General features: G+C 35.6%; 1 protein-coding gene across 1 annotated transcript in view; it reads left to right on the top strand.

Annotated features, from left to right (window-relative positions):
* Positions 1-11,945, top strand: part of LOC117105165 (cation channel sperm-associated protein subunit beta-like) — a 29,043-nt gene extending 17,098 nt beyond the window's left edge. Inside the window, exons 13-27 of the mRNA XM_033246236.1 lie at positions 891-1,035; positions 2,117-2,271; positions 2,893-3,038; positions 3,547-3,683; positions 5,223-5,273; positions 5,707-5,892; positions 6,299-6,439; positions 7,134-7,276; positions 7,954-8,151; positions 8,617-8,727; positions 9,531-9,641; positions 9,840-9,978; positions 10,368-10,465; positions 10,940-11,014; positions 11,299-11,945. Coding sequence (XP_033102127.1) covers positions 891-1,035; positions 2,117-2,271; positions 2,893-3,038; positions 3,547-3,683; positions 5,223-5,273; positions 5,707-5,892; positions 6,299-6,439; positions 7,134-7,276; positions 7,954-8,151; positions 8,617-8,727; positions 9,531-9,641; positions 9,840-9,978; positions 10,368-10,465; positions 10,940-11,014; positions 11,299-11,481 — 2,019 coding nt within the window. The 3' untranslated portion in view covers positions 11,482-11,945. The remainder of the gene's footprint in view (positions 1-890; positions 1,036-2,116; positions 2,272-2,892; positions 3,039-3,546; positions 3,684-5,222; positions 5,274-5,706; positions 5,893-6,298; positions 6,440-7,133; positions 7,277-7,953; positions 8,152-8,616; positions 8,728-9,530; positions 9,642-9,839; positions 9,979-10,367; positions 10,466-10,939; positions 11,015-11,298) is intronic.
* The last annotated feature ends 24 nt before the right edge of the window (positions 11,946-11,969 follow it).

The raw sequence follows: 11,969 nt of genomic DNA, 5'->3' as shown, positions 1-11,969 counted from the left end.
ACAGTAGAGAAAATCCGATCAGAATGACAAAATAAACTAAGCATCCACTGGAAGGAATCCCAATATCTGCAGACGGATCCGTTTCGGCCTTCCAGGCCTCATCAGTGCAGCTAGGGTATAGACCCAATATATTATATATACGTATAATATACATACATACATATATATATATATACACACGCGTATGTATGTACACGCATATATATGTACACGTGCGTGTGTATACATATATATATATATATACGTGTATACGTATATATACGTGTGTATATATAGGTGTATACGTATATATATATGTGTATATATATGTACGTATATATATATATATATACACGTATATATATATATATATATAGGACCTATATACATTTTAAGTCATGTATCATGCATAGGAACGTTGACACCTGCAAGGCTCTGGTTAAAAACCTTGCAATAATTGCTTATTGTAGGCCTAAAAAAAATTGTTTGTTTGCCCTCCATCACCCGCCCCTAGCTCATGGAAAAATAGAAGCGGCGGTGTTTTTAAAAAGTTTTTTTTTTTTTCAATTTTTTGTTCACAAATTTTAAAAAGTGATCTTTCATTTTCTCCATTTTGCACATGAAAATTGTCTAAATTTGGTGTCTGATGTAAGGTATTTTCATAAGGTAAAATCATTGCAAAATATCGATTATGGGCTATTTTTATTCAGTCTGATGAATACCCTTTGAAAAACTTAATTGTAAGCATTGGGATCTAATATTTTAATTTTGGTGACAGGAGAAAAGAAAAAAAACTATAAAAAAAAAATCTCTTTTGCATCCACCCCTTTTATACAATTTTCAGCATCATATAAAGGAGTAGACAACAAATTTATTTTTTTAGGCGTTATTCAGTGCTTAATTGTTTTCAGGTGTTGGTTTCTGATGATGGAGCAAATTCCTTCACCCTTTTGCTGGAACTTGTTGATGATCATGTGATAGAATGTCAATTTGCTAACCAAGGCAATGATGTTTATTTTATCACCAACCAATCAAGTGTTTATTTTGGCTCAATCGGTAAGTCCTAACTGTTATGGAGCTAAGAAGAGAACTCCATGGATCTGCTCTCAGTAATACGTTGTAAAATTTTAAAATATAATTTGATTAAATGTCTTACTTTGTATAATGTAAAGCCCTTTATTTTCACACACCCTTAATTCTCCAGATTGCAAAAATTGCGGGCACATAAAGATCGCTAATAAAAACGTAATGCTAGGTTTCTGTATCATGTTAAAAGAAAACGAGTGGAAATTGTAAAATCACAAAAATAAAAGGCCGCGAAATATTTCAAATTTTCGAATTGCAAAAAAAATTTAAGGGCCACGAAATTAAAGGGTTTTAACAGTAATTATTTTAAGTTGAAAATTAGAATGAGAATATAGTTTCCTGATTTGAATTTATTTGATTCCAATATACAGACATACAAATAAAATGCAATCATAAATAATGCAGAAACAACCATTCTTGCATAGACCCTTGAACTGTAAAATTTGAAATCAATTATTTCTGTAGTGGCTGCAGCTTCATGGATTGCGCCAGCCAGGGACGGTGGTGGGGGCAGATCCTGCCACCCCAGAAGCAACCATTAGAAAGTGTATTCTTGCATAGACCCTTTAACTGTAAAATTAGAAATCAATTTTTTCTGTAGTGGCTGCAGCTTCGTTCAAGGATTGCGCCAGCCAGGGACGGTGGTGGGGGCAGATCCCACCACCCCAGAAGCAACCATTAGAAAGTGCATTCTTGCATGGACTCTTGAACTGTAAAATTAGAAATCAGTTTTTTCTGCAGTGGCTACAGCTTCGTTCAAGGGTTGCGCCAGCCAGGGGATGAGGGGCCAGGCCCCATCCCCATCTACTGTAACTCTAGTTATACTTTTGCATACACCATTAAATTGGCTGCTGATCAATGATTCTCGTAATGAAGTGTGCGTAAACATTTTTTGCATTCAGTGATAACATTTTGATCCTCTCAATTCAATTTTTTATTGATTTTTGTAGGACTTTTTAAGATTTGTCATAGGTGGTATATTTTTAATGAGATTTGATGAACATTAAATTTAAATTTTGCATTTACATCCACACTGAATTGATTATTTTAGGAGTGAAGAGGTTAGTTCTCCTTATGCAAAACATCCAATCACCAATGAGCATTCACATCTCACACCTGGATGAAGTTTATGTTATGCAAATTAGTAATGTTGCTGCTCCTGGATTCATTACTACAGAGAAGCTTCATGTACAGAGGCTCATAGAGGTAAATATTTTAAAAAATATTATTATAATAATATAATTATTTTTCTTTTTACATCAAATCTGAAACATAATAATGTAATGGTGATGTTGGTAAGGCTATGATGGTATGAATGTTGATGCATATTGGTAGAACAAAGTTTAATGGTGATGTCAGCGTGATGCCATAATTGTAAAAGAAATAATGCAATGTGATAACAAGGCTATTTCTTTGCATAAACTACTTGCAGGGGCGGATCCAGAGATGTCTGAAAACGGGGCTGAAATTGGGGCCGATCGAGATAACATTATCCTAGGGGTCCGGGGGAATTCCCCCATGAAAATTTGGTGTTCTAGACGCCCAAAAATAACCTCTGAGGCACTTTGGGCTATTAATTTTTTTCTTTTTCTTTTTTCTTTTCTTTTTCTTTCATTTTTCGCTTTCCAAAAGGGTGGGGGGGCCGGAATCCACCTTTGACTTGTATAAAAATTGTTTTTAAGTTTAGAAATTACACTACATTAGTAAACATTTTTCACTAACACTACAATCATCATTATTTATTAATCATTAGTTATATAAAGGAATTAAAAATAAATTTTTTAAAAATGTTTAATTTGAATCCTTCAGTAATTTTTACCATCACAGGCTATAGAAGACAAACTAAGCTGTCCTTTATCAGCTCAGTACATCACAGCTAAGAGACTTCTTCTGTTTGAGCACCAGAACCTGACAGGAACACCTTGTAACAGAACCCTCCACATGGCTGATATAGGGACAACATTAACCACTAGGTACAGTAGATAACCCATACAAAATGTTTAATATTTTCACCAAGTGTCAACAGATTAGTAATACAGTACAAATCCCTAGGACACCTCCGAGACCAGTGTCCCTGAATAGGGGTTGGCCGTAGTGTTAAAAGATATACTTTTCCCCATTTACTGCATGAAAATGTGTCCCCTTAATAGGGGTACCCTAAAGGAGAGGTTCTACTGTATTATCAATGATGTTTATGAACAAATTATGTTGTTCCATTAATTAGTACAATAAATGTATAAATTGATAGATGGATGGATGGAGGAAGGGATGGAGAGAAGAACGATTAAATGGATAGAGGTATAGGTAAAAGGATGAATAGATGGCTTGATAAATAAATAAATGACATTCGCTGATAAATGAATGGATGGAAATGTGAATTGTTGAACCGATGGATGGATATATGAATGGATGTGTGATTGAGCCAATTATAATATTTTTTGATTAAGATTACATACTTATTAAATTTTTGTTTTTCATTAGTGACGGACAAATACTTATAACTGACATTACACACCTGAATAGGGCAGATGGCTTTAGCATCATGGCCGCAGCAGACGTTGTTTCACCTTTGGCCTTTGAGAAACTTTCATCTGAACCAGCACAAAATTATAACATTAGTAAGTTTTAAAATTCCTCCAAAGAGTTGGATAAAATTATTATTAAAACTTATTCTTAAACTTGTTCAAAAGTCATGTGTTTTGAATTACAGGTGGAAAAGAATTCCCCAATATTAGCACTGATAGACAAAAAATTAATAAGTGTATGTTATTCAGTTTTAGTCACTGGATTGGGGCTGTAGCTTAGTAGTTTAGATTATGTGTTCCAAATCCCATATTACTGGGTTCAAACCCTGTAGACAAAGTTTTTTGACTGAATCAACTCCACATGAAGAGTGGCGTATCTAGGGGGCAGATGCCCCTCCAAAAATTACTTGTGCCCCAGGCATCATCCGCCTATAAAAAGCATGGTCAAGCTGTTAAAAAGCACCTAAAATTGCTTTGTTTGAGTTAGTGGCCCATTAACTGATCGTAGAGATGTGTATAAGAGACAGCACACCCCCCCCCCCCATCAGCACCCCCACTTCAAGACTCCTAGATATGCCATTGCACGTGAATCATAATTTGCATCCTTGAAGTCGTTTGGCGCAGCAGGAACGTTTTGGTTTCCCAACCTTGAGGTTGGGGTTTCAATCCTTCGCTGTGCATTTCACTTGTGTCCTTGGGCAAGGCACTTTATCTGCATTGCTTCTCTCCACCCAGGAGTATAAGTGGTTATCTGGTAGGCTTGAGTTTGTGTTCCATAGGCGTTTAATTCAATGACTGTGGTAATGATAATGTGAAGCGATAGAGGGCTTAACAATATGTGCTATATAAGTTATTATTATTATCCTGTTGCAAATGTTGAATGTGAAAAAACATTCTTTTAGGGCCTGTTTCAACTGGAAAGAAATAATCGATTAAAAATCACTTTTTCGAAAAATCGCTTTTATTCTCACAGTAGAAACGGGACCAGTTTGAAAAAAGCGATTAAAAAAAATTGATCAAAAACACGCAATGGATAGCGTGTTTGAACGGCAAATAACTGATTTTGGCTGTGCACCTTTTAGCTGCAACACAAAAAAGCGATTATCAGGTGAAATGTGACCTCCAGGTCAATCACTGCAAAGACTAGATCGTATTAGGTGTGAACTTTAAAAAAAATAAGTCCTCTTGTTCATGTCCTAGGCCTACAAGCTAAAAATGTCAACAAACATGTGGAACGACGAATTCGTTTTGTAATTATTTTGTGAGGGGATATTGGGCCTAGGCCTCTCCGCTCTTTTGGGCCTACCATTGTCCTCGTTTGGTCGCTCGTTGTGCCGATGAGCACAGCTGAAAACGTTTGCCTTCTCGCCCCACACCGTATCTTACTCCTCGTCATCATAACGGGAATGAGAAAGATACTATCTTATACAGTGTTGTATAAACAAAATGGTGACGTAATTTTCGTCACAAAAAACGATTTTCGAAAAATAAAAAATGCAGTTGCAACGCAAGCAGGCTGTCTGGTATTCATTAAAAAGCGGTTTTAAAAAATCGATTATTTTGTGTTTATCAGTAGAAACACACCCTTAATAATTGAAAAACATACTCAAGTTATTGCTTTCTTACACTTAGCTGTATCCAGTGATTCTTCACAACTACATCTTCAACTGCAAGGTGTATTAGGTATGAAATCAAAATGTTTAAATTATATAATTACTTTATATATTACTTTATCTAAATTTATATATGTATTTACACATGATGAAACACCCAACTCTAATCGTTGCTAAATGCTTTAACAACAATTTGAATATTTTTTGAGAAAAAATTATGTTACCATCGGGATTCGAATCCAATGCCTTCCGATTTCCCAATGGATAATCTACCAACTTAGTTATGAGGATAAGTTACACAGCTTTGGATTTGAGTCCCATTAGGCCCTTTTGTTTCTGAAGGTTTAATGATTTAACAAAAATCACTGTTGAATATATATCTGGCATGTAAAAATAGAATGCCACAACCATTACTGTCATCACTATTATTAATTTTGTTATTTTTATTAAAATTTGTTATTGTTATTCCCATTGCTATTGTTATTATTATATGTTATTTGTAGGTCAGTCAGAAGGATGGCAACAACATAGTGTAGGAAAAACCATCATCCAACCTGGACTCTCCAGTATTCTCATCTTATCAGTAGAGGATGAAAGAGTTGCTATGGGTACAGCTGTACTGCCCTCACTTGTCAATACAGAGTATCTGGCTGGAAGATGGTTTATGCACAGTTCACCTGGTGCTTTTGGTAAGATGGACTGTGATAATAATTGAAACATATTCATGTGAAGATTAATCAAGTGGGTGGAAACAACATAGTTTAGGGAACTCCTTCATCCTTCGGTATTTTCCTCTTATCAGTAGAGGATGAAACAGTTGCTAAGTGTTACGGGTACAGTTGTAGTGCCCTCACTTGTCAGTTGAATGACAACATCACTTTTAATGTCATCAGTAATGATTTTATTGTTATTGCCTGTTGTCACTGTATTCATTGTCAATAATGATTGCTTTCTAAGTATGCAGGAGAATGGTCGAGCAATTTATTTGTCAGATGATGACAACATCCCAATTTTAATGATTTCATCAAAAATTGATTTTATTAATATTTCTTAAAGTTACATTTTCATTATCAATGAAGATTACTTATTATGCAGGTGAAAGGTCAAGCAGTTTGTCTGAAGGGGTATGTCATCATCAGTTAGTACCAGATGACATCATTGCTAAAAACAGACTGATCTACTTGGACATGGGAGATAGCTTCGAGTTTAGTGTCACTGCTACAACTAAAGAAATAGGTAAGGCTAACAGCTAGCAATGTTTACTTGCATGGTTTTTTCCTGTAGTTTGGCCATTCTTAACTAAGTTGTTACAATCCCTATTATTAAGCAGTGAAGTTACAGCGCCACAGTGAAAGATAACGCTGTGGGCCATGTCACTGGCTTCTGCAATATCTGTGGATATTACACAGGACAAATGCGCATTCACATGGATGCAGTCTAGGTGATGCATGCTCATTCTTAGCACAGGCTAACATTCTGTTATAAGTATGAATACATTATATATATTTGTACACTTTCATAACTGTATCACACGTTTTTTTTTAACCTAATAGATCAGAAGGGAAAAACATAAAGGAAAATACTGCCACTGCTAAATGCCCAGGGCATAAACAAAGGAAAACACCATAGAAGAATAAGTCTTTATGATCATGCAATAACACATTTTGGCAGTAATTAGTGTTGTAGTTCCACATTGAAAGTGAAATTAAGTGGATTACATATCTATTTTACACAAAAAAAAAATAGATGCCTCCCTCAAATTAATAACCCCTCAAACACCCTTTCAACAATAAACACCCCGGTGCATTTTTTATTATATATAATAAATACGGTATATGCCCACCCCCAGTCCTGCCCACCCCATCTTTGTTTATAGGGCTACCCACATGTAAAAAAACAATTTGTTATCTGTAATATTCTCTTCTTTCAGGGTATTTACGGGGATCGAACAAACGGTTGATGAAGCTAACAGTAAGTAACCGTTACCTTGTGCATGTTGTACCAGAGTATCACAGAGATAGACTTGGGATAGAGACACTGACGGTAGAAGTTCACAATCCAATCAACCAACAGGTATAGCAGAATGGGGAAAGGAGTGACTATGATGTAAACTTGCAACAATTACATTATTTTATGGGCATTCTTTATACGACCCAAATACTGAAGTGCTTTAGAAATTTTTTTTTATTAAAGTTCTTGTTTATATAAATTCATGATTGTTTAGATTACCGCTTCCAAAACTGTGGGTCACTGCCCAAAAATTGGCTGCCAATGTTTATCAATGGGTCACAGAAAAGTGCCTGTACATTTAGAAATAACCATGGCATTACTTATCATCATTGTTTTACCAGTGAAGTTGAATAGCTTAGTGGTTAAGATGCTTGCCTTCTAATTCCAGGGTGCTGGGTTCAGTTCCTGTGACACCGGGCTTTTTCTCACGACCAAAACCAACACCACTTTCTAAGCATCACATTCTTTCATATATTTAAGAGGGCCCCTGAATATCAGCCAACCTTCTAGGATACGCTGGAAGGGACACTGTGTATAAATATGGTTAAAAAAAAGCTTCCTTAAAAGCATGTGGGTGAACTTACCTTGTTTCTGACAAGGTGAGCACTGCGCCGTTGTAAAGCTGATCACCAACCAGAAAGAAAGTTTGGGAATTGCTGGTTTAATTGTGTTAAAACAAGATTCACAATTGAAGGAAATAATGATTATAACTGTACAACTTGTACTGTTTTACTCTTTAGGGCTCATCGACTATCCTCATCCAGCTTGCACAATCGTCCCTCACTTGTCCTCATACTTCCCTGTCAATTCGCTTCATTTGTGGTTGCCCAGCAACAAAGCATCTTCACTATTTGCAAACACCTAAGATAACAATGGAGGAGTTTCTAGAAGGGGACAAAAAAGATGAGAAAAATCTGCCAATTTTTCGTAGTCTCTCGGTAAAATGATAATTATATTGTCAGTACTATATTCTTTTTAATACTGTTTTTTATATTGCAAGATGAATAAATTATAATATCAAAATGTGCAACAACTCTGGCCACCACTCCCACACTCTGAATTCTAATTTGTGGTGTGTCATATGGGTGCCAGCAGCAGATTCAAGGAGGGACCTAGCTGCCCCCCACCCCTTATTTTCAAAATTATTCAAAAAATTCGGAGGAAAAAAAAATTATATTCTTAAGTGTGAGGGTGCCATTTCCAGTCATCTAAAGTTGCCATAATTATACATTTCAAAATAAACATATGTACTCCATTATTTATTGTTAATTGGTTTCATTTCCATACCTGTCCAAGGTAATCCTTACTAGATGATGCACATACTTTAATATGTTTTCAGGTTAGTTGTCATCCATCATCTTATATATGTATAGTATATAATGTATTTATAAATCATTTTTCAGGTGAATTATCGTCCACCATCTACCAAAGGTGTGGCTATTCCACTGTCAGATAATATCTACAATGCGGATCCATCAATGCCTGTGCCAAGAACCAAGTATCTGATCTCAAAGGTAGTTTACATAATATGTTACTTGCAAAGTATCTCTGAAGCATACAAGGCATGTCTTGGCAAACTGGCTGAATTGTGTCGCACAGGCCAGTATTGAGTAAATGAGCTAGAAGATATGGGAGCTCAAAAAAGTGTAGAACTGATGGGGAAAAGGTGAAGTGGGTGGGGGCTCTCGATGAATAAGTGAGAGGGTGCTAACTCGCAAAATAAGGTAATATGAAGTTTTTTTGCTCTAAACATTTCCAGTGGGGAGGGGGAACGACTGGAGGGGGAAGCTTTTACATGGGCCCTTCACCCCCATGATATGCCACTGGGACAAACCAGTTAACAAGAGCTCATACTCCTAATAAATTTGATGTAATTAGCACAGACCTATTTCATTCAAAGCGAAAGCAAAAAGCTACTGTACACAAAGCTTTTGTGTCTCCCTCTTTTTAGGAATCAGGATCGTTCAAGCAATGCGCCAATGCGAGAGATCACGCTGACTGTAACTGCTGTCTCTTATACACATCTAGATGTGTATAAGAGACAGGTATATGCCCACCCCCAGTCCTGCCCACCCCATCTTTGTTTTTAGGGCTACCCACATGTAAAAAAACAATTTGTTATCTGTAATATTCTCTTCTTTCAGGGTATTTACGGGGATCGAACAAACGGTTGATGAAGCTAACAGTAAGTAACCGTTACCTTGTGCATGTTGTACCAGAGTATCAAAGATCATTCATTATATTAGGTCTGTCTCTTATACACATCTAGATGGGTATAAGAGACAGACACGAAGCTTTTGTGTCTCCCTCTTTTTAGGAATCAGGATCGTTCAAGCAATGCGCCAATGCGAGAGATCACGCTGACTGTAACTGTACCAATGAAATGAAATATTCATCACTGGCTCGATATTCAGATTGTAAAGAAAAGGTAAGCTGTAGAAGAAAAACGAAAAGAGGATCACATTCTATCGGAGTATGGTATTGTAATTTGCAATTGATGGATTGTCTCAAGACGCTTAAATTATAATAAATCAATAAATAAAAGTAACACAAACAATAAATAATTATTAATTATGTAATACTAAAATTCCATCAAGCACATCTTCTGGGACTCCCTTTTCTGCAGGTGTATCTTGTACTCTACCCAGGCCGTCTAGAACCAAGGTTTGTTATTCGGCAGTATGGTAAAGCTGATATTGCTCTTAACGGCTCTTTTGCTGTAGCCCTAACCGAGTTAAATGACAGAGAAGATTTCACAGTCACAAGTAAGTCTTCTTGAGCACAAACCACTTTGTGCTTCTTTGTGGTGCTTGTCAATGCATTTAGTCATGTTTTTTTAAAAGTTTCTTTGTAGTGTTTGTCAATGCATTTAGTCATGTTTTTTAAAAAGTTTCTTTGTAGTGTTTGTCAATGCATTTAGTCATGTTTTTTAAAAACTTTCTTTGTAGTGTTTGTCAATGCATTTAGTCATGTTTGTATAAAGAAAAAAAAGTGCAATTATAATATTTATTATATAGGAGTTATAAGTGATATAATTTATGTATGTATTTTAATTATTTCAATATTTGTTCTATGTTAAAATTAGTGTGGAATTATTTAAATATATTAAGGGACTTTACGATATTGCATGATGCAATTGTATATCTTGTTTTAGATGTGCCTACGCCAAGTTTAGAGGCTATGAAGAATGATCCTAATATTGTGGACCATGATACTTTTCTCACACCAGATACCATCAAAATTACATTACTGGTGAGTCTATCGTGCAATTCATAAAATAATTTAATACTTTTTGAATTTGTATTGTCTGTATTGAGCTAAATATATTTAATACAAGTATTTGGATTGGTTACTTCGTATATTAATTAAGTTATTAGCTTTAAATTGAAAAATAGTATGAAAAAAAGCCTGCTAATTTATGAATGTATTAAAATTGTAGTGTTTCTTTATTTGTAATGGTGGATTGGTCTGTCATTTAATTGGTCATGCACCGATATCGGATGTGCCTCTGGGGTGTGGCTCTATTTTAGAAGAAAGATAATTAACTCTCGGAAATAATACAGACTGCATCCATGTAAACATGTGTCAAAGGTGCTGAGAAGTGGTATTGAATAGTCTTTCATTCCCCATCATAGTGTCAAACATGAGCCCTCCATGGCCCTGAGTGGCCCTTATTTAGATACTTGACCTGTTAATATGAATCCCAGTCGGCCCTTTATGTTACAGGGGTCAGAGCTTTATCACTTTAAGATGACTGTTGTACATGGATTCTCATACTGCCCTCTGGAAGATGAATTCCAGGTAAGTCAGTATTCCACAACTATAGAGTACCACATCTTTGAAGTCACAACATCATATACAGTATACAGTTATATTATATAATTATTATATTTCTTCTATAAAAATTCTCTATAGATAGAAAAATAGAAAGGACACAAAGCATTTACCTAGTAGATCTCAAACATTGATAATTTTTTTTCACAAGTCCACGAAGACGGTGGGGTATAACCACCAGAAGGGCAGTTCGAACCCTTATTTTTTGTCAATAATTACCGTCTTTAATTCATTTACATATTTCTTTACAGGTGTATGTTCACCTGGCGCCGCTACCGAATCCAGCACCACTTGTCATCATTGCACTGACTAGCATCATTATAGGTGGCATTATATTTGTCATCTACTTGTTTTACCTAAATCGTCACTTCAATTATCGACCACGTAAACATGGCTCTCAATGTTGGCATCCTCACCACGTGCAACATCAGTGATTGATGTAACACCAACATCTGAATTCTAACACCTGGATTGATGGATTGATTGATGGATTGATTGAATGAAACATACTGTAACAGCAAGATTCAACCTAACACCTGGATTCAACCTAACACCTGGATTCAACCTAACACCTGGATTCAAATGCTGCTGTAATGCTCAGCAAATTTGTCTAAATGTGGAAATAAACTGCACTACAACATTTTGAGAAGATGCAGACATCTGGATGTGTACATTTTAATAATGCGTGTAGGATGAATATATGCTGTAGTTATATAATAGTCACATTCAAAAGACACATTGGAATTTTTTAAGATGGTTAAACCACAAAAACTTGTTTCTTGTTGCTAAGAATAATTAAACATTTTGTCCAATAAACATGTCTTAAAAATTGTATGATTAGCTGCTAAGGTGCTCAATACAATACTGTAGAGCATATATATATAGTATAGTATATTTACGCTAGGTATGAATATGGGTGGTT

Source organism: Anneissia japonica, unplaced genomic scaffold (genome assembly GCF_011630105.1).
Source record: "Anneissia japonica isolate Jap-2015-1 unplaced genomic scaffold, ASM1163010v1 scaffold287852_len814684_cov197, whole genome shotgun sequence".
NCBI classification, from domain to species: Eukaryota; Metazoa; Echinodermata; class Crinoidea; order Comatulida; family Comatulidae; genus Anneissia; species Anneissia japonica.
This window is presented reverse-complemented; position numbering and strand designations above follow the sequence as displayed.